Genomic DNA, 27,731 nt, shown 5'->3' on the forward strand with positions numbered 1-27,731 from the left:
ACACACACACACACACACACACACACACACACACACACACACACACACACACACACACACACAGCACATCAGCAATTCTCAGGCAGGGAGATGAGAGCAGAAGGCAGGAGCAAAGGCTCACAGGCAGACTAATCAATTTCAGTCAACTGCTGTAATTTTCACATTTCTATTCTGGTAAAACAAAACGAATGAATTTCTGGTAACCATGGATGAAACCGTTGAGTGCGTGTGAGAGTGCGTGTGTGTGTGTGTGTGTGTGGTAATGAGGTGCATTTCCATGTGCACAAATCGCTGGATTAGTTATGATGGGAGATTGGCCAACAAAAAGTTGTCTTCACTAAAATGACCTCTCCTTAACAAGATTGTTTTGACTACAAAAACAAAACTGATTTATTTCATTAACAAAAACAGGTTTCTCCAATAATATGCATGATCCTATTTGGGGAATAAAAAATTAAAAAAGGAACAGAAATCAAGAGCTATAAAAAAAAAAAAAAAAAATGGCAAACTCAGCAGCAAATATTTCAAATTTCTCTTTCCAGCTCTCCTCTTATCTACCGTCTCAGTAGATTTCTATGGAACAAACTTGTGCAGCCATTTTATCGGCATCTAAATATGACGGAAGAATTCAACTCAAATGCCGCGACCTACAGCGGGACAAGATAGGGGAAGAAAGAAGAGGAAGAGGATCATGTATACGCAGGACAGTGCCTACTCTCAGTAACCACTACAATCAACTCATCGTCCTCCCCCCCCACACTGTTCCCCAGGGCTGATATGAGGCGGTGACCGAGTGAACGGGGCTTGATTCTCTCTCTTCCTGTCTTCCGTCCATCGTACTGTCATCTGAAGAGGTTTCCGCAGTGCTTTACTTGCCCTCTTCTGGTTTGATGGCCTGCGGTTTTATGGGGCCAGTCCGTATAGGCTTGGCCGTGGAGATGGAGATGGGGGGTTTGTCAGAATCTGGGCGCTCGCCTACTGCCTGGTGGTTTGGGGCAGAGGCGTCGAGTGGGGGTTTTCCCGCCTGATCAAGCCGAGACACTTTGCTGACTTGCGGGGCCTTGAGCTGCTGCTGCTGCTCTGAGAAGAACTTATGAGTGGACTGAAGCACCTCAGCCCGCTGCTTTGCCTATAGAGTGATAGAGCAAAAATCTAAAATCAGACAACCCGCCTATCACTGAAAGATGATGTCATCATCTAACTGGCCAGTTAATAAAACCAATGCACAGAATTGGCAGATAAGAGAGGGAACCAGACCTTTAGGTCCTGTTCAGCCTTCAGAGCCGCCTGGGTACCTCTGGGAGCAAGCGAGGGACCAGGGGGTCCTCGGGGAGCGTGCTGGCTGTGCTGTGGATGCTGAGGACGGGGATGGGGCATGAGACCACCACCCACATTGGTGGACATTGGAGGGCCCATGGGAGAGCGCTGGATACCTCCAGCAAACGAGTTAACGTGAGGAGGTCGAACCAGAGGAGAGACGATGTTGGGCTGAGACAAAATCTGAAGATGAAAAAAAACAAAAAAACAAAAAAAAAAAAAAAAACAGATAATAAATAGATGGTTGCCTTTCGTGCTAATAACCAGTGCATTATATAAAACACAATCTAAAGACAGGTTTTATGATCATTGCTCTACCTGTGGGTTGAATTGGCCAGGGAAGTGCTGTGTCATTCTCATGGCAGCAGAGCTAGCCTGAAACTGCTTCTGGTACAGCATGCTGTTGATCTTACTGGACTGGCTGCTAGGAGATGTGGAGCTGGCCCTGCAGGCAGAGGAGAGGGAAGCCATGAAATCACATGTATTAAAAAAGGTGCTCTAAGCGATGTTGGGTGACGTCACTTCTTGTTGTAAAATATTATAGTTATAAATAAGTATTTTCAAACAAAACGAGACTAGCTCGCCTCTCCCTCCTCCTCATCCCGTCCCATCCCCCTCCCTTCCATGCACTAACCACCCCCCCCAAAATCCTTCTCGTCAGTTATTGGCTGGAACACTGTTATGTTTGGTGGTGCAGGTCGGCGCAGTTTGTTTTTGTTGCCGTTTGTAGAGCCTGGGCTGTTTACAGAGACCGCGTTTTAACAGTGTGTTCAGGGGACAGGCAGCTAGCGGATAGTGAGGAAATGTTTGCTGTATGTGACAAAAAATGTTGTAGCCTAAAAGACGCGTGACATGGGCAGTACCTGTAATGGCTGGAGGTGGGTGTGGTGCTCCTGGCGCCGATAGGAGGGGTTCCGGGCTTCACATCCATTCCACTGCCAAACAGTTTCAGATCCATGTCCATCTGCAAAGGGTCAACACAAAAAAACAGTTACAACTTATAGAATTAACATAATTATAAATGATACAATCAGCCTGTGTGTGTGTGTCAGAGTCACACATGCACACAATCCAGTACCTTGCTGGTTGGAGGCTGCATTATGCTGTGGTTGGGGCCCATGATGCCTCGGTAAGGCTGGGAGACCGGGGGCTGTCGGTTGATGTTGGGGGGCTGGGCCTGGGGAGGAGTGGGAGGCAGCGCCAGGAGCGGCTGGCCTCCACCCGAGCCAAAGTTTGGCAGGGACAACTGGGAACTGGGCAGAGGGACTGTCACCTGGAGAGAGATTAAGACACAGAACTGTTATATACTAACAAACGATTCACCACTTTGTCAATTGACAGAAAATTGTGCTACTTTTCTGTTTCACAACACTGGAATTTGATGTTTCCAGTGATGATTGTTTGGTGACTGGTAAAACAAGATAAGCTATACAAGAAACATTTAGTGTCTATTATTATTGTTTGCATGTAGGTTACCTGTTGCATCCCAGAACTAGGCGACTGAGTGTTGCTATAGTAGCTACTCTGGCCATGTTGTTGCACCTGCCCCGAGTACATGTTTGAATGCTGACTCATCCCCTGTCGAGCCTGAACCAAAGACAACTATGTCAGATGGAACATATACAAAATAAATTAAGTACAGGGGGTCAGTATGACAAAATGTTAGTCAACATCGTATGGTAAAGTGACATTGTTTCTGTGAGCAGACTGGCTACCTGCAGCAGGTGTGTGTCAATGAGCTGGGAGCCTCCCATGCCAGAGGGCTGGTTGAGCTGCGGCTCAAACAGAATGGGAATGTGCTGGGTGGAAGAGGCCTGCTGATAGGTCAGATTAGACTGAGGCTTGCCCAGCTCGGGTGCCTGCACGCCGGGATAGCTGTGCAGAGACGGTCCTGACAGCATCATGGAGGGCTGTGACAGGCTGCTCTGCATAAACGCCTGCTGAGACCTGAGGACAGATCAGGACACAGGATCAGATGAGAGAACAATGGTACCTCAAAATAGGGATACTGGCACTTCAACAGTACTGTATATTTCAGCTGTGTTTTGGAGCAGAGAAGTGAATGCATGTGCTGTTGTGTGTTACCTGTATGGCTGCAGTGAGGAGCTGAACAGGTCCTGTGGCTGGGAGACTGGAGGACCAGTGCTGAGTCCTAGCTGAGCCTGGTGCGTATGTTGGTGTTGGTGTTGATGCTGATGCTGGTGCTGGTGCTGGTGTTGGTGCTGATGTTGGTGTTGGTGCTGTGGCTGACCTTGCAGTGGAGCGTAGATAGGGATGGGAATCTGCTGGACTGCGGTCGGCTTTGAGGTGGAAAAACACAGACCGGTAGTTTCAACTCCAACATTAAAAAAAAAAGACATTCCTGCAGCATTTTACTGACCAACTGAAAATCCTACCTGTGAGAGGCCGGGCTGGAAGCCTTGCTGCTGCGCTAGGGAGGGAGGCGCCAAGCGAGGGTGGGGGGTACTAAAGAGGTGGCTAGTGTCCATGTAGAAGGCTGGAATCTGAGCTGCAGAACCTCGACATAAAAGGGTTTACATATTAGTGATCATTAACATAGTGAACAGTTCTTCAAACCTGAAACTAAATATCAGGGATATAAAATATTTTTTTTAAAATAAAACAGGTTGGTGTTCAAATTTGATATTAAAAACAGATGATGTTTTAAGAACAAATGGTTTCCACTTAATCATTTCAATGCAGCCAACATGTGGAACATAACTACCGTCTCAGTTCAGTGCCATGTTTCTCTCACCTGCTGCAGACTGAGAGACGTACACCTGTGGGGTCTGCTGTTGTTGGGGCAGGAGGGTAGTCACACAGCCCAACTGAGAGAAGCTGCTACTACTACCGCTACTGCTGGAGGACGACAGACCTCCACCCTGCAGTTGCTGGGGCTTCACCTTACAGATGTTAGGGGGGTCGGAGGCTGTGGTGGTCTTGGTGCTGAGGGATGACGTCGTATAGGTAGCAGAACCTGCAGGGGGGAGATAAACACACGGTGAATACAAGAGATCATAATGGAATGCCTGTATACTAGTGACGCACAAGGGGAGATCCCAAAACAAAAATACACAGGCAAGTCAGTGTACTGTAGAATGTCAGAGCAGTGTTGGGGCAAACAAGGCGTTAACACAAAATACTGTTGGAGATATACAGTAGTTGTTAACTGGGAGTTCCGTTACCTGACAGTGAGGTGCTGGGGGTAACAGAAGCCACAGGGATCTGTGCTATGGAGGTTGAGGAGAAGGTGGAGTACGAGGACGCACAGGAGGTGATGGGGGAGGAAGAGGAAGTGACTGGAGAATTCTTCTCCAGACTCGGGGAGTTCTCCCACGCCTTACGAGCCGATTCCATCTGAGGAGGGGACAGTGTTTAGGTAACATTTCACTTTTAATAGAAGTACAGCCCACAACAGGCAATGTTACTTTCTCCGTGTACCTTTAGTGTTAGGTCAACAGTTGCAGGAGATACAGTGCTGAGGCTGGAGCTCTGCTGCAGGGTCTCTCGTCGAGGAAGAGGCAACGCGTGGGGTAGCGCCACCTGAAACACATCGTAAAAAACCCCAAAGCAGTATTTACAGAATACCAAGTGTTTAGGATGAGAGCATTTTTTCAACTGTAGGGCACATATCTCTTCAAATTAAAAAAAGAAAGATGTACAGGGAATGTTTACTCACATTTGCTACTAAACTCTCTTCTATTTTGTTCACTCCTGTAGAAACACTGTCAGCCAGTGAGGAGGAGGGGGTGGTGTAGTCAGTGACGGACTCCTGAGAGGGAAAGACACAAATTCAGTATACACACACAAACACGTTCAGTGTCTCCTATGTTGATTTGGAAATGGCAGCCCGCCACACCAAAATATCTGCCGCCATGGTATCAGAAATAGCGCAGACGCACAACGTAGTTGCGGTTGCCTTTTAAATGAGCCTGCCTGTTGGAAAGCCTGTCCACGCCCGCCCCGCCCCCCTAGGTGTATTACCAAGCTAAGGTACAATGCTTGCTTACCTAAATCCAACTATCATAAAAGTATGATTTAAAAAAAGAAAGCCTAGCTGTGCGGTGAGGGGACACTGACGTACTTTAGAGTTACTGTTGTACTCTGCTGACGGGACTGTGATCATGCCCTCGATGTCTCCTCCCAGCTCTGGTACTGTGGTGTCACTGGTGGGAGGACTGGAGTCTGTGGCTCTACTGACGCCTCCTCCAGGGACTCCTCCCTCCATGATCCCCTCGCCTTCTCCTCCACGTGCGTCTTTGGCCTTGCGGTTCTTTAAAGAGCGCTCCTTACCAATGGGACCTGGCTTGTACTCCTTGGTTTCCACTGGTTCCATTTCAGGAAGCTGGGGAGAAGGAGAGATTAAACATTTACATGACGACGAGAATTAATAGGAATCAGTGTTGTTCTTCAACAACAGTTTAAAAGGTCCCATGGCATGAACATTTCACTTTGAGGTTTTTTTTTAACATTAATGAGTTCCCCCAGCCTGCCTATGGTCCCCCAGTGGCTAGAAATGGCGATAGGTGTAAACCGAGCCCTGGGTATCCTGCTCTGTCTTTGAGAAAATGAAAGCTCAGATGGACCAATCTGGAATCTTGCTCCTTATGAGATCATTAGGAGCAAGGTTACCTCCCCTTTCTCTGCTTTGCCCACCCAGAGAATTTGGCCCACCCATGAGAAAGAGAGAGACATCATGGCTTGCAAACAAGCAAAGTGGCAGTTGGTCAAGGCCACACCCCCACCATCCACCTTGCCCCCCCCCCCTTAAAGCTACAGACACAGAAATGGCACATACTAAGTAAAGCTCATTGTGGGACTGGCTCTAGTGGCTGTAATTCTGCACCAAGGCTGAATTTCAGGAAAGAGACTTCAGATACAGTATTAGGGGACCACTAAGGCCTATATAAAAGAGACTTCAAATACAGTATTAGGGGACCACTAAGGTCTATATAAAAGCATCCAAAAGCAGCATGTCATAGGACCTTTAAAACCGCGAGTTTCCTCCACAGCCAAGGTTACCTTCTGTGTTTTGATTGGGCCAGCTCGAGGTTGTTTCTGTCTCTGTTCTTTGGGAGCAGGTAGTTTGTTCTCAGAGACAGTTTCTAGCATCGCTGGAACTCCATCACTGTCGGTGCTGCCTGCAGATGATGGTGCACCAAACTGAATACTGTCTATTGCCAATTCCGCACTGCCCTCTGCTCCAGGCTTCACACCCTGAAACAACACAATGTTTTCATGGTTCATCATAGAGCAAAAGGATCATATGGTCAACAAAAGGTGAGACCAACACATTCAACATACCTCAGAGGAGACGGTGCCAGTAAAGGAGGTAAGAGGTTTGTTCCAGGCACTCACAGATGGTGGCTGGGGAGGGCTGATTGGACCAACTGGAATGTACACGTTACGCATATTAGACAAGTGCTGGCTGATAAATTCACTCCTGCATTAGTTGAGACAAATTTAAAACATTTTTAATGATAACTGACTTATCCACTCACGCTTCTTGACGTCAGGAAGGACAGTGGCGCCCGCTACCTTGTTCTCCCACAGTTCTGTACCCAGAGTACTGTGCGTCTGCGTAGGTGCGGGGGGTAGGCTCTTTGAGGTGAAGTCCACAGTGGCAGGGGGGATGGAGGGCAATGGAGCCACTGTTCCTTCCAGAGTTTGAGGGGACGCAGTAGGCTGGGAGGGGGCAAGGTGAGGATGCTGGGGAACAGAAATAGGGGGTTGCTGTTGGGCCTGAGATGTGGGGGCTACAGGAGGCTGAGACTGTGAGGCCTGTTGTTGCTGCTGCTGCTGTTGATGTTGCTGCTGCTGCTGTTGATGTTGCTGCTGCTGTTGGGATGATTGCTTTTTAGCAAATCTTGGTGGCAGCTTTCCTCCACCTCCCCTGCTCTTCTCACCAGAGCCTTTTTTACTCCAGTTCTGTAAGAGCACAGTTTAAGCCATCAAGAGGTTATACTGAATCAAAGAGGTATAGCCCATTATCCTCAAAGTATTACATTGCTGCTTTTTTTTTTTCCTACTATGTGGCACAAGTTATCCCTCCTCTTACTTGAGTAGTCTGCTCTTCCTTTTTCCGCTTCTCTTCGTCCTGCAGGCGTTTTTGTTGCTTGCGGGAGACTACCTCTGTGAAGCCGTCATCATTGGTGCTGGACTGTGGGTCATCCGTGGTGGTGACCTCTGGGTGGTCATCAATGATCACAACACCTACAGTGACGGGACAAAAGGACATCCTGACGTTTACATTCAGTTTACAGATGAAGAGCAGCGAGAGCTAGGTATGGGTTCCTGGCTCATCAGTAAGAGCTGAGAATTTAACTGTTTACTTACTGGCATAATTGTTAAGATCAAACTGAGAAAGAGCATTCTCTTTGGGCTTCTTGGCGGCCTGTTTGGCTTCATCCTTACGACGGCCTGACTGGTCCTTCATAGGCCTTTGGGATGGTCCTCCAGCTGTTTGTGCTGTCCCATCTGAGTTCTGCTGCGCTGCAGGGCTGTTCGTACCAGAGACACATGTTGGAGACAGAAAAAAGATTGAGGCCCAACTGGAGAGACTTACTGACACTTTTTAATGTTGGTGAGAACAACAGTGTGGTGGTGAGGGAGGCCTGAGAAACTAGGGATGTCAACATGTAAATTAATTCTATAATGACATGAGATTTGTGCAAAAAATGATGCCTCTATTGTTTATTTTACAGCACACTAAAGTAATCAACGCAACAGGAGAATACACAGCCACAAAGCCAAAGCCAATTTAGACAGGCAATACTAACAGTACTGACATATGTAAATTCTGCACTGCAACTACTAATTATGAAGAACGCCACACAAAAGGTTTATTGTGTTTGAATAAACCTGCAGTATTATTCTACACCACACTGTTCATTGACTCAACTTCATTGTGCTAAGTGCTAATGTAAGCAGACAAAGTAAATGCCTAACAACAGACAAAAGGCCAATTGTTCAAACTCACCCTTTGCGGCCAGCTTTGGCCCCGCCCCTCCTCTCCCCCTTGCCCCCTGCGTAGCTCCGGCCTGGTTTGGCTCCACTGTTGCCTCTACGATTCGGTCTCTCGGTAGGCCTCTGATTTGAGAAACTTCTCTTGGCTGCAGGAGCCCCTTCACGTTTTTGAGTCACCCCTCCATCAGGAGGGCTTTTATTGGGGGTCAAAGAGCCCTGAGGGGCTGCAGGTGCCGGGGCAGAGGCCCTGGCTGCTTCATGAGCGGCCTCCAGTGCTCCTTTCCTTTCTTCTCGTTCTCTCCTTTCGTTGAAGTCGCTGCTCTCAGAGGCAGTTTCCCATTCCTCATTGGCTTGATCTGAAGAGTTCTGGTTGGACAAGTCAGGGGACTTGGTTCCGACTGCAGTGATGGTGGGGCTGCTGGTCTCAGGCAAGGGTGCTTCTATAGGAGAGGACAAGTCGGGTGCAGGCATAGTGGCTGCCACTTCTGCAGGCACAGTTACAGGGGCTCCTGGAGCTCTAGACAGGGTTGGGGAATGGGAATGGGAGCTTGGGGCAGGGGCAGAGCTATGGACAGCAGTAGCAGGCACTGGGAATAGAGGGACAGGGGGACTTGGGGCCGTTTCCCCACTAGCTAACACTGCAGCCTCACGCTCCTTCAAGCGCCTAAACCGGGGGGGTTTATCTTGCCTAGGGGGCCGTGCTGGTCTGGACCGACGAGGCCTTTCTCTACTACTCTGAGGTGCCCCATCCCCAAATTTCTTGCCGTCAGACTTGGGGTGTCTTCGGTCAGCGGCAGGATTGTCATATCTTGGTGTGCACTCAGTGTCCTCAGGCCTGAATGTCTCCATGGGTTTACAGGGCCACTGAGAAGAGGACTCTCTAGCTCCTGGCCGTCTAAGAGGGCCTGAGCGAGGCCCGCCGCGTTCCCTTGCTCCACCTCGTCTATTGTATAGTCCCCCTCTTCCTCGCCGAGAAGGTTCTCCTTTAGGAAGGAATCCTGGCTTGGGTCGGCTTTCATCGTCCCCTCTGGGTCCAACCCTTTCCCCCATGTGAGGAGGTCCAAAGCCTGGCTTGTGGGGCCCAGACCGGGCCTCCCCAGGGAGCTCTCGTCTCAACGGACGGCTAGGTTTGGCGCTAGGCTCACGGTCAGAGGGCCCAGTATCACTGGCAGACTCTCTCCCGCCTTCACTTTCAGAATCTGTGTCTGAACCACGGCGCCGTCTACGTTTTGGTATAACCTCAAAGTCTGAGCTCTCGCTGCGTGTTTCGCTTTCTTCCCTGTTGCGAAAGGCGGCAGCACCTCCGACAGAAGGTAAATCGGAGCGTGATCGGGGCTCTCTGTAATTGTACTCTGCCCGGCTTCGACCACGACCCCCCCTGTTTCGGCCACCGTAAGTCCCCCGGTAGCTCCGTCCTCTCGAGTAATACTCCCCTCGACCACGTGCTTTAAAACTTGAGTCAGCAGGCCACTCTTTATCTCTATCTCTCTCTCTATCTCTATCTCTATCTCTATCCTTGTCCATTTCCTTCTCCCTGTCACGTTCCCTCTCTCTCTCCTCTCGTCGGTAGGCACGTGGAGGAAGATTGGAGTCTTTCCTGGAGGGCAGTTTGGGTTCTGGATGTTTGTCATTGCTGGGTGGTTTGTCTGCTTTCTCCTCCTGAGAGGAAGAGGTGGGAGCCCCAGATAAAGGCTGGGAGTCTCTGACTCTCTGATGGCCAGTCGGTGTTTCCTCAGCAGCTTCTCTCTTCTCCTCATCCTGAGGTTTGGAGCCCTCAGACACAGCAGCAGCAGCAGTAGCTGCAGCTGCAGAAGGAGCTTTGGATGACTGATCCTTTTTGGACCGGTCTCCTCTTTCCCCTCTCTCGTGACGCTTCTCCCTCTCTTCTCTTTGCTCTCTCTCTTCTTTCATGTCCCTTAGGACAGGCTTCTTTATTGGCCCAGACCTGCGAACAGGTCTCTCTCCCCCTGGTCCTTCTCTGCGTCCGGCCCCTGATCTTCCACCCCAGCGCAGCTCAGCTTTCTGCTTGCTAGGGGCTGGCAAAGGCAGCTTCTCTTGTTTGTGTAATCCATCAGCAGGAGGTGTAGCCCGGTTGCTAGTCACCGCAGCCTGGGGGTAGAGTTCATTCTGGAGCTTATCGTCAGCCCGTTCTCCTGTGTCCTGTAGCTCTAGTGGTTTTGTTCCCAGGGGTAGCCCATCAAACCTGGGTTCATCCAGCTTGAGGGAGTGGCTAGAGCCCTGGGAGACACTCCTCTGGAGCATAGCTTGACCAAGAGCTTCTACCTCTTCCCCACTGGGTAAGCCTGGCTCCTCAGGATCAAAGGCTGGGACTACAGGGACCCTGTCTAGAGGCCCTGATGCATCCTCTGGGCCCTGGGTAAACACTGACAGGGACTCTGTAGGGTCCTGAAAGAAGTTACTTTTATGAGAGTCCAATGCACTGTGGTCCTGGGGATACATAGCTGGAAGACCCCTGTCCAGATCCAAACCAGAGTCCATCCTGTAGATAAACAATTGTTATGTCATGTGCCAAAAAAAAATATTTTTTCTTATGTTGCCATTTATTCATTTTTTTACCTCGGCTCCTTGTTATCATCTCGTCCTTTTGGAGGAGTTACAGATGGTAACGGCTCTGACTGTGGGTATGGGTCCGATCCCCATACCATCCGCGAGTCTGACGGCAGGCCATGGTCACGAATTGGTCGGGTCAAATGGTCAAAGGAGTCAGAGCCGGAGCTCGAGTTGTCACCAGGCTCTCTGCGCACAATCTGCTTAGGAGGCATCCTCCCTGGAGAGGACAGTACAGACCGACTTTAAACAGGTTGTCTGGCACATCTGGCAGCTTGTCTGTACATTATAAACAACGATAATCATACATTCTCCATTTATATTCCACAAAACTCCCTACCAGGGTGAATGGTAGTTGGCATGTCCATGGGAGGACGTCCTGACATCATGCGGGGGTCCATATAGGACTGCATCATGAGCCAGCGGGGGTCAAACCCCATGGAGGCCAAGTGCTGGTGGTGGGGGCCAATGGGTTGATACATGGAGCGGTGTTGCTGCTGCTGCTGTTGGGGAGCTGGAACACCGCCACCACCTGATGGGGACACGGAGCCCCCACTCTGGTGTTGCTGTTGTTGCCATTGTTGCTGCTTCATCTGCTCCTACAAGACCAACAGGGAATAGTAACAAATAAAATGAAGATCAATAAAGCTCATTTGTTTTTAATGGTATACCCTACACCATAGGTGGCTGTCTATGTAGTACTGATGGCTCAATGTACTACATGTACATAATGCTTGCTCTGAAAAAATTGCCACCTACGATCACCATTTGCTTAAAACCAAGCAAATATGTGACAGCACCTTTGGCCACAGTAATAGACTAATGCTATTTATGTACAGTACCAGTCAAAACTTTGGACACACTCATTTTTTTTCAAGTGAATGGGAAAGTGTGTCCAACCTTTTAACTGGTACTGTACATCTGTACTTAATATGACTAGTCAACACGTCCACTGTGGAAATGTCTAATTAACATAAAAGGTTTCTTTTCTTATGTATAACTTTAAAACAAATGAATATTCATTATCAAGTCCCCTTTTTGTTCAGTTTAGAAACTAGCCCACTAGACCCTGACACACCCACATATTATGTTTTAGCAACAACATCCCAGCCAGACGTGGACAGCCTTACCTGCTGTCTAAGGAAACGTGGAGGCAAAGATTTTTGAAACTGTTTGGAATAGCCTGAAGTGAGAGAGGGACGCATAGCAGCTGCTGCCTCTCCTTCCAGCTGTGGTGGTGCAACAGGGACTTCCTCACCACTGGGGCTGTCCATGTGAGGCAGAGACAGGTGGGGCTCATCCACTGCAGAAGAAACAAAACCAATAGTATTGGCATCTATGACTGAAAGAATAGCAGCCAGTCACAATTATGCAACGATCATTTACACGCAACTTTGAAGAAAAATGGCTCCGAGCTAGCTCACCTCTGTTGTCCTCTATGTTGAAATAGTCTCGGATAGGCACTATTGTCCTGTCGGTCTGGTTCTCCTCCATCAGGGGGCTGACCTCAACCACGGAGCTCTCTTCCTCGCTCTGAGGCTCTGGAGCTACGGCCGCAGGTCTCTGGACGGGGGGGCTGGGCTGACGAGGCAAGTGAACCTCCTCCTCTACACTTGGTTCTACGCTCTCGGGTTCTCGCTCAATCCTCTCCCTGTCTAGATCCACCCTCTCAGGCAGAGGAGCTTGCATGATTGGGGCCTGTGATTGTGAAACTGGGATTGAAGGTACAAGACTGGACACAGGAGCGGGAGCTGATGAGGACTCTTCCTCTTGGGCAGCTCCTGCTTCATCACTGGTGGTCGGAGCAAGGGCAGATTTGCCCTCAGTTGCCTGGCGGTGTTTTTCATTGAGACGTTTTAGTTTTTCAGCGCAAGCCGCGAGCCGCTGTTCTTCCATCCGCCGTTCCTCTTCTTCCCTCCGCCGTCTCGCTCGTTCTACAGCTTCAGAAATTTCTGGAGGCTTTTTGCGCTTCTGCCGCCAGGCCTCGGGGTCCTCATCGGCACCAGGTGCTGCTGCGGCCTGTGGTTTGGTCACACGTGGAGCTCCGCCACCAACAGAGCGACCGCCACCCTGGAGAATAGAGAAATTAGTTAGATACAGACCTGTCTCCTTGCTGTTTATATAAACAGTGCACACATGCTGGGAGTCTTGTGTAATGCATATCCAGCTTTACCTGGTAGTCCTGTGGAGCAGCTGACTTATTGTACTGCCCCATACTGCCAGGTGATGGCGCTCTGGGATCACCATCAGCCCATGAGGTTTTATTGCCCCCACGGTCCTCAGTACCCTCCTTCCAGCCCTCCTGACCGTCTGGTGGCCGAGATCTTATACGCTCCACTTTACCCATCCACTCCCTGAAAAATATTGTCCATATATTTAAGGAAAAACTAAAAATTTCAGTTTATTCCAACTGACAATCTCCCTAGTTAACTAGCGCTCCTAAGCTACTTACTTCAACCTCAGGTTGCACATCAAACCTCACTACAAATGCCCTCACTGCACACAAATTGGCATTGATAACTTCTATCAATTCTAATTCCTTCTACTCTGTATCAACTATTTGGCACCTTCCACATCCAGCTGTAATGCCAAGGCTACCATGCAATAACATTTGTGTGTTACAGTGTGTTGTATCTGCAATATATGGATGTCTGTTGTATTTTGTCCTGTTCTTGAGTCCGTTTTACAATACATACCTAAACATGTCAAATTCATTTAGTATTAGTAACTATACCATTACCTCTGTTTTTCAATTTTTTTTTGTCTATTTACTACAAATCACATAATAACACACGTAATTTCACATTATTGTCAGCCATGTGTCAAGGCATACCATAATGCATTTGAAGCACAGAAGCTTAAAAAGTGAATGCAAGTCAATGCAAGTGTTGAAAAAAAAGTTAAGATTAAAATACTCACCAGTTTTCTCTTTTCTCTTTAGCAGCTTGGTTCTCCTCATCATCACTGAAGTTTAGTTTCTCAGTGTAGTCCACCTCCATCTGAGCTCCTGGAGTGCAGAAGGGACAGGATTGATACATACTAGAACTACTGTGCAATGACCTTTTGTTTTTCTCCAATCAGTAAAATGCTCAAGTTTACAGGAATGGCTACTGACCTGCCCAGCCCTCATCAGTGTCAGTGTCCAAGTTGTCCAGCTCTTTAAGTTCTGTCGCGCTGATGATAGAGGGTCTGTCTGGGTCCTGGTGCCAGGACTGAGAGGGATGCTGCTGGGGCCGTACTGAACGAGGACCCCTGACAACCCAACAGAGAAAAATGGAGAGGAAAGTTCATTAGGGCACCTGGTCTAGTACATTAACAATTGCCTATATTCAACTCAAGGTACAACAAGGTACTGAGGTATGAAGGGTGTATCCTGCATCTGACATTTGCAAAATTTGGGCAATGGACCAAAAAAGTAAAAAAAAAAAAAAATCCTTTTATACCGATATGAACAATGTGCTTCTGTGTGATCTTGTGACATCTTATATTTGTTATTTAGGAAACTTGGGTTCATTTCTTATTAAAATCAGCTGGTATATATGCAGCGTGTATAAAAACGTTTTAATTGCCTCTAAAGTAGAATAGTTTAATGATCAAGGAAGATTCCAGGGTATATTGTGTTTTTGCAAAGATAAAATTAAATACAAATCAAAAATGTATCTTATTTTTCTTCATCCCAAGTCTCTAGGGCTTATCTATTAAGATGTGAACTCACTTTGCTCCATCTTGTGGTACAGGGTATCTGAAGTTTCCTTGTCCTGGGCCCAAAGTCATTTGAGGATAGGCGTGGAACATCTAAAAAAGACAAAGAGAGCAATTATCACGCAGGCTCAAGAAGAGATAAACGCTACAACTAGATACTGTAGCTTTTGATGTGCCAACGTGGTCTGTCCAGAATAGCAAACTGTGACTTACATAGGGTGGCATCATGCTCCTGAAAGCAGGGTCGAAGTGAGTTGGCACCCCAGCAGGAGGCTGCTGCCCATTAAGTTTAGCCTGAGGGAGGGCAGAGGGGGGCAATCTCTCCCTATCATCCCTCTTCTCCCTCTGAACGTCAGCGGTTACGTTTCGCCCAGGCTCATCAGCTTCCCCTGGTGGTGTAGAGGTACCAAGGCCCGTACTACCCTCCTCCGGGGCCCGGTTGTCCATCTCAGAGGGGCTGGTTGCAGTTATTAAATTCCTGCCTCCACCCTCTCGCCAACTGCCAACATCTAACGTGACAGAAGGAGGAGAGACATTTATTGTTTGACTTGACAGTGCCTGTGGTTCCTGAACACCAGGCAAACCGAAACCAATCAGTGAACACTGAACGATGTTTATGTGCTCGAGTGGGGCCCATACTTTGAGGTCTGAGGCTGGGGCCTGGTCCATAAGGCTCCTCTTCTTGACCGTCCCCTTTCTCAACCTCACCAGCCGCCTGCAAGCTGGGAAACTCCTGGTGAAAATGGCTGCTCACACGAGGAGCTCCTGTACAATACAAGCACATTATTATGAATGCACAGAAATCCAAAAATTAAATATAATACAGTGACTTGCAGAGAAACAACAAACGGTCTTCGATGGTGTACAGCACCCAGCCAACCCAACGTCACATTTAGTAGAGATCAGATGGTCTGCATTCCATGCAGACTGTAAGGTTTAAGGGCTGTAAACCAATTGAGGATTGTTTGTTTGGACACAAGTAGGAAACATACTGGATAGTGTTCACAGCCTCCATAAATGCCAGGAAGGACCATAGGTAATCTGCGTTTTATGAGTTGGTGTAATGCTGAATCCTACTTTGTATCAACTATTTGGCACCTTCCACATCCAGCTGTAATGCCAAGCCTGCCATGCAATAACCATTTGTGTGTTAGTGTGTTGTATCTGCAATATATGGATGTCCGTTGTATTTTGTCCTGTTCTTCAGTCTGTTTTACAATACATACCTACATGCCAGGAAGGACCATAGGTAATCTGCGTTTTATGAGTTGGTGTAATGTTGTAATGCAAATTTACCGTCTAGCTGTGTTGGCTTGCTGTTGGCCCAGGAGCGGCTGCCCCCAATAGAAGGCTCTTGTGGCTGGAGCACTGCTGGTTTGATCTGGGGTGGGGGTGTCTCCTGTTGCCTGAGGCACACAAAACAGAATGGTTTTCCAACAACACTTATGATTTGAAATGTGGATGACGGACTCCTCTAACCTGAGACACTTCCAGTTATTCTGTAAATGTTCACACACATTACATGCACAAGTTATTAAATTTACCTCTCCTCCCCTCCCTCAGGTCGAGATGCCCAGCCACTACCGTCTTTGGGGACAATGTTGACGTTGGGGTCGTTTCCCTTGTTCTCTGCCTTCAGGCTGGGCAGGTTGGCCGGAGGGGGCATGCGCCGGCTGGCAGCAACTTTGCCCAAACTTTGGAGCCCATGTCTAGCAGCCACTGGGATGAAGAAACATTTAACACGTAGGAAAACAGCAAAATGAGGTTTTTAAGGTCAGGGAATGCACTTGATCACCCTTAAAGGTTATGTTATATTGCGCCGATCAAATGAAGTGAACAAAGCTAATTACATTTACTGTAAATACAGTCCACTCATTAGTTGTTTCATGCAATAGTGTGCCAGACTAACAGGGAATAATAGTGGGGGCTTACCTGCAGTTTTCTGGGTTTCCAGAGATTTGCCCTTGTAGGTGTTGAAGAGGCTAAGGGTTGCATACTTTGTTTTGCCATCCTTTGCCTTGGTGCTCTGCCCTGACTTCTCGGACATGTCGCTGGAAACTCATTGAGTCTGGTCCTTTGGCCTCGCCCCCAGAACCAGCCTCCTATAGACCAAGGGTGAGAGAAAAACAAGGACACCAAAAAAGGTGAGGCTATTGGCTCTGGACACGAGACCACAACAGATATCTGAACCTTTGATGTTCACCAACACCTGAGTCTAATGCTGATTCAGTGTTTCTACTATACACATGTAGAATTTTTTGAAATGTCACGAAGTCACAATTACACGACTCTGCAGAGCTGTCTGCGCCACTGACCGTATGCGAACGGTCGTCTGCTCTCTCTCCTTTTTGAGGGCGAGCAACTAGAACAGTAATAGGATGTCAATTACTCGCGTCATGACAACCAAACAACAGTGCGAGTACAGCAATTTCTTCTCTGGCAGAGTGGCTTTTGTTGCCAATCAAGTCAATTTCCCATGGAAACCACACTCACCTGGGGCACGTGAAATAGGACTCCTGCAGTAGCTTGGAAAATAGCGTTATGGGCACTGAAACCTCAGCATATTGTTTTGTTGCTAAACTGTATGTAAAACGAGTGGGGCGTTAAATCATCCGTTTCACGTATCCTAAGGTGCTGTCTAAGTGCTGGATTTTTCCTCCAGCTAGCAAAAAAAAGCCCACTGACGCGTCATTATGGAACTCACGCAACTTCTAGGCAAGAACCGCCCTTCAATAGCATTCGCTCACTACTATTGGCCAGGCGTCCATGCTTACGCAAGGTAACGTAACCCGATTTGTTCAGGTCCTATCCCCTGACCAATCGGCTATCCCTAACCTTAACCACTCGAGGTTAATGCCTAACCCCAACCAGTCGAGCTGCTTCGTAGGGCGGGACTTGCCTAGAAGTTACGTGGGATCCATAATAACGCCCCACTGACCGACGTTATTATTTTTGGCATAATGTTGTGACTCGATCCATATTTAACTTGTAAATAATACAGTGAGTAATACAGTTCAAGTTGTTTCAGTTTAGGCTTGTGAAGCTATGATTTTAATGTTATCTAAACCTAACTTTGGCCAAAAGAAAAGGCAAAGGCTGACTTTACTTCAGTTATGTTTGCTTCTAAAGTTTCATACTTGAATGGGTTTAGAATATGGACTCACCTGCTCATGTAAAGTATAAAGCTAGAAGGAGAGCTTGTATAATGTGCCAAAATAGTGGTCACAGTGACTAAAAATGTGATATGAGATGGAAATTGCAAAATGTGTTATGTATCTAGAATTGTTCATTAGCTATGTGAGATATCTGTCAAGCTGAATGGACTCTGAACACATTCTATTCTGGTCCCAAGACTGAAATAGAACCCTTTCTGTGAGAAAAAGGGCACAATATCCTGGAATGTCATTGTAAGACATACTGTATTATGCTTTTGAGAAACTATTGCAAATAAAGAAAACTGATGCTAAAAAAAGGACACACACTGTATTTACTTTGGTAACGTTGACAACTTTTTCCAGCATAATCTGTTCATATGGGACCACGCTTGGGACCCGTAATACCTACAATATTTTTCATCACCGTTGCCAGCTGGCATTGTAGACACTAATTCACCCCCACATTTTCAACCCTAACTCTTTGACTTGAGTAATTGTGGGTTCACGTGTTCTCTGGTCTATTACGCACAACAGTGGGGAAACTCAGAATTGTCCAGAATTTGCTCGCTGCTCCGCTCTGTTGGCTATACAGGCGGACACCGCCTGCGAGGACGTCAGCCCTCTTTTGGTCCACTTGTTAGGACCAATACAGGCTTTCTTACAACAATAGGGGTGTGACGAGACGCTCAGCTCAAGCTCACGAGTCAATACACGACGTTGGGTTCACGAAAACCAAACAACATTTTAACGAAAACTTCAATGACGAAATATGATTGGAAAAATAGTCTTTAGTTTTATTTAATCGAAAGTCACAAAATGGAAAAAACAAGCACTGTGAAAAGGTTTTGCCACAAACTCAAATGACTTCAAATGCTTCTCTCCTGTATAACTAACCTCTTCAGACCTAATAACTGTGGCGTTTTCCACCGCGAATCCAAAATGCTGCCACACAAACGATTTAAAAGTGGCGGGTAGGGTTGGCTATCGGTCACATTTTTAGCAGTAGCTAAAAATCAAATATCACAATATTTTTGACAAAATACCTCAATGTCGATATTTTGGCGATATTGTGTGTAGTGTGACTATTGATGCTTTCACAAAATATTAACACAATGAGTTTTGATAAATGATCACCAATAATGTGGATACAATGACTAAGTGGGTAAAGGCAAATAATAGAAAAGCTAGAACAGTCTAGCAAGTTCAGAAAATGACATCACTTTACTGTAATGCAGCCTCTAAAACTGGGAAAAGACCACTTGTGTCATATCACGATATCCAAAAATTAAAGACAATATCTAGTCTCATATATCGATGTCCATATAATATCGATATAATGCCCAGCCCTAAGTAGCAATATCTGAAATTCGGTATTTACATTTTACTTTGAACATTTGCTGAAATGTGCTATAGCAGTGGTTCTCAACCGGTGGGGCCCGCCCCCCTGGGGGGGCGCAGACACTCTCCTGGGGGGCGCGATTAGGCTACAGGATGGGAGAAAAAAAAAAAAAAAAAAAATCACGTAACGTAACTACACGTCGCGGCGACGCACGTCGTTCGGTCGTGGCTGGGTAGCGTTGCATTTCCTCCCCGACTCATTTCCTGGTTCTTCTTCTCCATAAACAACATGAATTCAAGGAGAGGGTTAACTTCTCCTGCTCCAGATTTCCCACCGTAGTCAGAAAGAACAGGGGAGACACTTTGTTTCTCTCACTATGACTCTAGAGTCGGTACTCGCTCTAAAGCTAAATGCCGTCACTCTCTCACTTCTCCCTCTACCACCCACCCACCCCCACAAGTATAAACATCAGGCCACTTTTGTAGGCTACGGAGAAAGCTCTGCGTGGAGCCTCCGCACTGTAAAACAAATCATCCTCCTGGCGACTTTTTTGTCAAAAGCGACTAGCGACAAATCTAGCAACTTTTACTGGTTTTATTGGAGACTTGAAAGCACGTATCACTCTGCAGTTATGTGCTCAACGAGCAGCAGGTGCTGCCGTGAGCCCCTCCCCCATCCAAAAGCCCTCACAGGCAGTCAGTCTCTCAGCAGACTCACGGCGCAGTCCCAGCCTGCAGTCAGAGCAGAGAGGAGACACACACACCACTCCGTGTCCAGGCTGCACACACGCACACATCGTTACATCATAGCCTCAACTTTATTGAAAACACAATTAATCCACATCCAAATTATTTCAAAACCAAACAAAATGGAGAGATTTCTAGTGAGGACCAACAAGGCAACCGACGCACCACCAGCTGCAAAAAAGCTTCGAAGGTACGATGAAGCATACCTGGCTCAGGTCTCACATTAACATCGCCTACCTGCAAGCTTCTGTAAAAAAATGCAGATGATATGCCTACTATTAGGGTTAGTAATAATAACAATAATAAAGCATAAATTCATATCAGAGGTCTGGTGCCAATTCCCAATTATAGCAATAGCCTAGTAATGATAATAGGCCTGATGATGATGATGATGATGATGATGATGATGACAACAATAATGCCTGCAAGCTCACATTAGAAGTCTGGTGCTACTGCCAATTATAACAATAGCCTAGTAATGATAATAAACCTATCTACCGCTACTGATGATAATAATAATAATAATAATAATAATAATAATAATAATAATAGTGTGGGCCTAAAAATAATAGCCTAGCCTAGGGCTAGCTATCTATCTATGCAAGGTGGTGTAGTGGGGGTGGCGCCGGGCGGAGGGGGGCCCAACTGCAATGAACCAGCTTTGGGGGGGCCCAGCTTGCAAAAGGTTGAGAACCCCTGTGCTATAGAAATAAAGTTGCCACCAGGGCATAGAGAACACTGTTGTGCCCGTCCGTCTCAGAGGAAGTGTAACAGCACCGCTCTCGCCTGGCCATTTATTATATTGCAGCGAGCGTCTGCGTGAGGTATTGAAAAGTGCAACCACACTTTGCGACCACTTTATCGACATTTCTGTGACTTGAACAAGCTGCAGAGGCGACATAGTTGGCTCCGTCTGCACTGCACCTCTATGTGTGTCTGTCAGAGCTGAGCCCCGCTCTCTGGGAAAGATGCAGAGAGGACAGAGAAGCTTGCGCACCGAAATCTGCCACCGATTGATTTCACATGAACCGGCCTCGGTAGTTCCTATGTAATTCTGCACTTGTGTACTGATATCGCGACGCAACTTTTCAATTCAACTAGAAATATCGTCATGTTTAAATATCGCTGGACAGGATCTCGTTACACCTCTACACAACAACATAATGCTTGGGTTTCATACTGTCAGCTGATAAGGTTTTTCCAGACAGAAAAATACACACTGGCCTCTCGGAACATTGACTGAGAACACAAGGGCGAGGTTTTGTCACATTTTCTTCTTGACTCGTTTTTTTGGTTGATAATAAGACAGTTGAGCCCGTTGTCTTGTTCATCTCGGAGCGTTACTCAACCACCCGGACCTGACATGTCCCGCAAACTGTCAGCTTCGTGCATTTTCAGACTAAGGACTGAGACAGCTACAAGGACAAAGCCTGCATCAAGCGTTGGGTGCGTTGTGTTTGAATGAGAGTGACACACACACACAGAGAGAGGGAGAGAGAGAGAGAGAGAGAGAGAGAGAGAAAGAGAAAGAGAAAGAGAAAGAGAGAGAGAAAGAGAGAGAGAAAGAGAGAGAGAGAGAGAGAGAGAGAGAGGATCCCTGCCGGACTTGAACTAGGATGTTGCAGTTGCGCTTCATGGTTGACACCTTAAAAACGAGACAACCAGGCACCCTCTGATCTGACTTTTTCTTTCCAAATACCAATTAGTACTAACCTCAGGGCATCTGCCAATACCAGTGCTGGTATACATCACTGTGGGGAACTCATTAGAATATTATTCTTTTTAAATTCAAGGTAACTTGAGGAAAACAAGTGCTGTGGCACTAAAAACTGTCCACTAGTGACAAATAGGGGTGGGACTAAATATCGATACATCAATATATCGCTGTCCTCCTTCGTGCGATATAAGAATTGATATGCTGGCGCAAAATATGAATATTTTAATTGATAAAATACGGCGCTTTTAATAGATTTTCCCCTGCTCCAAGCATCACTACTTCATGGCTCCTCGAGGTGGCGCTTCACACATTAACGAGGGGAAACATGAACATAAGTCAACTTGCCGAAGAAGAGGCTTTCAACGGAATGGCGGACAACAGTTGAGGAAAATAACAGATTCCCCAGCTACGTTTAAGTCCAAAGTCTGGACCATTATTTGCTCTAAAGTTCTGAAATTTTAATTTACAGACTGAAAAACTTGTGCTGCAGAATTGTGCTGTCTAACGGTTTGGACTTGCAGTGAATAAGAGAAAACCTGCACTTAACCTTTTTACAGGCATTTTGTATTCATAATTAGACCGATATCGTGATGTATCATTATAGGATTGTCTAGCAATACATCGATTATCGCAGAATTGCAGTGTCGTGATATTATCAGTATCGTGAGATATCCTGTGATTGCCACCCCTAGTGACAAAACGTCAATTTTAAATTTTGTATGCTGTATAAAGCCGCTATAAGAAAGCAGCAAGACACACTGACTGGTGAGGGTGCACCGAGTGCTACTCAGAGGGGTAGCAAGTAACGCAAGGTAGAAAGTGAATTAGAGTGAGCAGTACCATGGACAGAGAGACAGCATGTTAGGGGCTGCTGTTTCTTTCCTAAGTCACACAGAGGTAATTTATTATTAATGGAGCAGTGGTGGAACAGTGTGTGGGTGTTGGGGGAGCCGACAGCTCTGATGTGTTCAGGCTCCATCCGCAACTTGGCCATGGGACTCCTTGCAAAGGAACATCCACTTAAAAGGAAAAGTTCAACTACCTGGTTCCTTTTATGTAAAATACTGCCTAATGCAATGATAGCCTGAACTAAGGGACTAACACACAGGTTGAAATTTATTTTTTTCTTAATAGGAGAAGGGATGCTAGCTAATACAGATTCTTCATAGATGTACTCGACAAATGTTTTTTCCAAAAAAAAAAAAAAAAAAAAAAAAAACGTTGAGACGGATAAAACTTTTGAAGAAACGCAACCCAACATCATCTTGCTGTGGCCAATCATGTCACCAGACTGGCTGTTTTGAGGCAGTCCCATACAATAAACCTCACAGCCTCTATCTGCCACACAAAAAAAAACTAACTGCCCAGGGGTTTTTTCTAACAGCTGACGTTTTTCCTGAAACCAGCTCCAGCACAAGGCACAGTCCCTTGAAATAAAGCTGACTTCAAGTGCGGTCGGAAATGTTGACATCTATAAAATGATCCGACGGAAAACAAGAATTGTGAAATATAAAGTCTACTTGTGCTACATTGGGGGGGTTAAAGAACAACCGGTGGCTGGGTTAGCTCAGTTGGTAGAGCAGGAGCACATATATAGAAGTTTACTCCTCGACTCCGACCCTTTGCTGCATGTCATTCCCCCCTCTCTCTCCCCTTTCACGTCTTCATCTGTCCTGTGGAAATAAAGACCTAAAATGCCCAAGAGAAAAAATAAATAAATAGAGAGAGAACACAACTGGACATCATACAAAAAGAGCCATATTAGTGACACTCCCACCGCCGCACAACCCTGCGGAAAATCGCCGGTCCGACCGATCTAGTCTAGGTCTAAGTGTCTACAGATACTCTCCAGCTGTCTGAAAATTGTTCTTCCAGAAACACCAGACACTCAAGCTGGGCAGAGACTACAGGAGATTTTCTAATTTGAAGAAAAGTTGAGCGGTCTCAGTCAGCGTTCTGACAAAAGTAGTCTCTGCCGACCTAAGTGCTATCACAAACTTGCGCACTTCAGAGAACCGGAGCAGACTGATCACACATCAGCAGACACAATTTATTAGAAACCGACAAGTAAAAACGGTCACATTTGTCATCATTATGAATCAGTATTTTTAGTACAATTTTGTCATGTGCAGCAGTGATGCTGACAGGAGGTGTGAGGTAAAATGATTTGAAGTACTACAGTGTAAACTGCATCACTGCAGCGGCTCTAGCAAAGTAGTAATAGTCTCTTGGTGATTGAGGATGTGTGACTGGGACTCCGACATAACACAGAACCCACACTGACCATATTAAACATGACGGATTCAAATCGCAACTGGGTAGAGGCATCAAGACTGAACCATCACAAATCCCCACATTAAAAAAATAATATCTTATAATTTACCAGGGAAAGCACCTCTGAGAATTGGCCATGATTCTCTTCCTGTGTAAGGTCAGCTTAAGTAGCATGGGGCAGAGGTAAGGTGGAGGGACGCTGTCGAGTGTGAGCAAAATAGCGCAGGATAAAGGGATATGGGATGTATAACGATGTGTCTGAAATAAGGGAACAAACGGGAAGAAGAAACACTGATGAGACGCCAACCAGCCCAATTGACAACAGACCAACTCCTTTGTGCAAAGACCCCCCAATTATGCTACCCATTCAGTGCCAATGAGACCACAGGAGGACCCTAGGGCCCAAAGTCACCTGGGGGTGAGCACTCCACACAGAGAAGGGTCAAGTCAGTGTACAATCCCTGACTCCATCTTTTAAACTATCAACATATAGTCACCGGGATCAAGAGGGAAGCCCTTGGACTCCCCATTTGAAGTATTTTCAGATAGTTGTATCAAAGGGACTGCATTAAAAATACCCAAATCTGGCCCTAATGCTTGATATAGCGTCCATGCTCCCCAGGCTCAGCTCAGCCCAACCTCCAGCATGACCCTGCACCCCTGCAACTACTTCTGCACCACAGTCCATCCATCAAAACACATTTAGGTGGTTCTGCTGGGCAAGAACCAGTTTATTTGGGTGGGCATGCGATTTGCATTGTAGGATCTACTTCCAGGTTTAACCTGCGGGTCGGCTCAGATGACTTACCTGTACAGTGCTTATTCACCCCAATCTTGTTTACATCGGGCCAAGGGACTGACTTGTCTAACGCAACAGTGAAGCCACAGAATAAGAAGTCATGTAGATAGCCTAAAGGATGGGTGCTGAAAGAACAGGTTTGTATTGTATTGTCCCTATTGGTTTGTATTGCAATGCTGTCTCCAGTGAAGAACTCTGGTCCAAAATCTCTTCAGTGACTATGCTGAGTATATTATGTTAATCATCTTTAGGAATACTAGCCAAAGTTACAACAATAGCCAAAGTTACAACAATAAGACTAAAGGTTGTGATTTTAAATATGTATACTGCTAGGGCTGTGGACGTTTGAATTTAGATAATGGACTACAGGCCCTGGCCCATACATAGAAATGTATTGTTTCATCCATGAACTGATTGGCAACCATTCGGAATCTACCAACTAATCTTCACTTTGAATCAGGGTCAATGCAATCCTAACAAAAAGCATGGAGGAAGCCACTTCAGTTTATTGTGGTTCTCCAATGCCAGGCCATCAATACCACTGGGATGGCCTCCCTTGGGGGTTGTTGGTAATTTCATTAGGCACACAAGAAACTGAAGGGTGGCTATGTTTTCATTCATTGGACGCTTAAATGCTTACATTCAAGGCACAAATGAAAACATTAGTTACACTTTAGGGGACTAACCAATGCAGTGTAGGCCTCCATCCTTGTTAAAGTCAGTTTATTGTTAAGAAAAATCACAATACAAAAACCATAAGCATGCTTTCTTTTCTTTAAACCATTGCTTGAGCCTTACAAAAAAAAACACTTCCATCTTCAGCAAAAGACCTCTGCTCGGGCCTGACTGGTCGATCAATAAGTATTACACCAATCAATATATGTAAATGGCCTAGTCAGATGCAGACCCTTGTCTAACTATGGGATGGATATATATCAAACAATACCATGTTGCTTATTAGTAATCCCCCAGGTGGTTTCCACATCTGCAGATAGAGTATGAATAATATGGATTCTTTCACCTCCCAACCCTCTCGAATGTACCTACTAACAGAATAAAAATGTGCTCTTTTAAGACCACATCTGTTGGCTCTGCAAGATATAACTGGAAGGAAAGCACGGTGCTAATCTAAGAGTTAACATCATGAAAATCAAGACTATGACACATGATACATCGCCAGCACAATTAGACCCATTTAGAGAGATAAAAAGCCATGAGATGAGAGCCAAATTATTAATATTGTTATTATAATATCGTATTGTTTCGGTAAATCACTGGCATTGATGAGTCTGCAGGCCATCCTTCTCCATGAATCAAACTAACGTTATTGGTGGGCTGGGTGGCTCATACCGGTGAGAAGTAACGTTAGAGGCCCTCTTCGCTCGGAACTCAAAACCGGGCTCAAATAACACTTTAATTGTGCTAAAGTTGTACACAAAAGTGAACATTATAATCTAGCCAACAACACAGATTTTGATGTAGAACATGAAACGTGGAGCTATTAAAAGAGCAGGCCGCCAGTTTGCATCGCTTAGCATGGTTTCGTTTCTCACTAGTCGCCATCACATCCACTTTCAGCCCTTCAGTGGCCACAGCATGCTAACTAGCTATCGTTATGTGAGCACCAACACATCAGCTACTGGGAAAAACACTTTTTCTCCTTGCTTGACATGCAGACCCACCTGCCACCGCCGGTGCCTTCTTTGTCCTTTCGGCTGTTGTGCGGGCCGACTTGAAATCTGGTTTCGGCCTGGTTTGTGGTGGACGAATATGTGTCTAGCCGGCGGATTACAAAAGCTGGCTAGCCTGCTAACCCAGTTCAGCTAACGATGGTTAGCTACTTTGCTCGTTGACTGCCAACAAACCGCTCTCCACATGCACGGTTATTGTTTTACGTCTTCTGCGCTGTTCCGAGCCGCCAGTCTGTCCTTGTCTGTTCGGCCGTTACTGTGGGAACCAGTACGCGGTCGTGCCGTAGTTCCGTGTCTATTCCCAGCCTTTATCTCGTGTCAGACCGTTTCTCTAGTTGTGTGAGGCCCCGCTCGCGCCGCGGCCTGTCGCACAATCAAAGATGGCAGACCGTAGTTGCCAGATTTATCGTCTCATATCCCCCTCTTAAACACTAACCCCCTGTGCAGGTGCTCAGTCACACATCAACACAGATTTTTTTTTTTTAGATTTCTTTATTTGAAAGGGAAAACGTACATTAATCAACATGTGTAGGCCCACAGAGTCCAACATGTAAATATGCCAGATTTAGCCATACAGGCTAATTTTCATCTGCAGTCCCTAGCAGGTTGATCGCTTAAAACAACAGATAGCCTACGCAACAGTACAACAAATACACAAATACACATAAAACAAGAAAGACATAGGCATAGACAAGTAAAATGACACAACCACTATTCCAGATCATGACAACTGGCAGGTTGATGGCATGAGAAAAACACAAGTACATACACAGTAGACACAGGTAAAAGTGCATATAGACACACATTAGAACGCATCAACAACACATAAGCACACACAGAGACACCACTATAGTGATAAAAACAAACACATTATTCTGAAGGGTCATAGAGAAGGGTCCTAGATTTAGCTTTCTTTACACTTAGCTACTACCTGTTGACATTAATGGCATTTAAATTATATGTAGATCTACATTATGATAATGCAGATAAGCATGTCAACGCTTTAACGCCAAACAGATACCATTCTCCTGTTGTGTACTCTGTTACATTTGTGGTTGATGGCAAACATTTAACGGATTAGAGTAAAAAAAAAACAGAAGTAGACCTAGATCGTAGTAAAAATAACAGGCATTTAAACCGATAACTAAGCTGCATACATATAGTCACAATCACTGTGTGATTTTATAACAAGCAAATACACTCCTGGAACATTATATACAGTAGGCCTAGTTAAAAAATACTGCAATGTTGGCTGGAGTAGGCTCATCTTTGACATGATTACATTGCACATGCTTGTGGTGTATCTTTTGGTTTATGAGTGTGCCTGAATGAATTTAAATGAAACCAGTTGTGGTGTCAAAGTCATGCTGTTAGCGGTTACTTTACAGGTTACAGTTTGGTAAACGAGGTGTTGGAAGTGTACAACCACACAAACAGCTGAATTAACAAAATATATC

The 27,731-nt window shown here is 46.1% G+C and overlaps 1 protein-coding gene across 6 annotated transcripts; it reads right to left on the reverse strand.

The window, feature by feature from the left end:
* Positions 1-26,655, reverse strand: prrc2c (proline-rich coiled-coil 2C). Of its 6 annotated transcripts, none has more exons than XM_031311528.2 (34): positions 26,266-26,655; positions 16,486-16,655; positions 16,098-16,272; positions 15,850-15,959; positions 15,193-15,318; positions 14,767-15,062; positions 14,567-14,646; positions 13,967-14,103; positions 13,771-13,858; positions 13,025-13,205; positions 12,276-12,921; positions 11,982-12,154; positions 11,192-11,450; positions 10,861-11,071; positions 8,297-10,783; positions 7,654-7,817; positions 7,376-7,530; positions 6,819-7,245; positions 6,622-6,707; positions 6,340-6,534; positions 5,402-5,662; positions 4,997-5,089; positions 4,759-4,860; positions 4,503-4,674; positions 4,073-4,294; positions 3,714-3,835; positions 3,403-3,617; positions 3,033-3,264; positions 2,794-2,904; positions 2,396-2,590; positions 2,181-2,281; positions 1,636-1,762; positions 1,258-1,500; positions 1-1,129 (listed from the first exon to the last, which is right to left on the reverse strand). In XM_031311528.2, the coding sequence occupies exons 2-34, from the start codon at positions 16,598-16,600 to the stop codon at positions 869-871; spliced, it is 8,568 nt and encodes a 2,855-aa protein (XP_031167388.2). In that variant the 5' UTR covers positions 16,601-16,655; positions 26,266-26,655; the 3' UTR covers positions 1-868. The 6 variants fall into 6 exon arrangements, with proteins under 6 accessions (XP_031167388.2, XP_035862814.1, XP_035862817.1 ...); XM_036006921.1 differs by having other exon boundaries at positions 2,794-2,919; XM_036006924.1 differs by having other exon boundaries at positions 3,714-3,826; positions 13,967-14,112.
* Positions 26,656-27,731: the final 1,076 nt, after the last annotated feature.

Source organism: Sander lucioperca, chromosome 11 (assembly GCF_008315115.2).
Source record: "Sander lucioperca isolate FBNREF2018 chromosome 11, SLUC_FBN_1.2, whole genome shotgun sequence".
In the NCBI taxonomy this organism is placed as follows: domain Eukaryota; kingdom Metazoa; phylum Chordata; class Actinopteri; order Perciformes; family Percidae; genus Sander; species Sander lucioperca.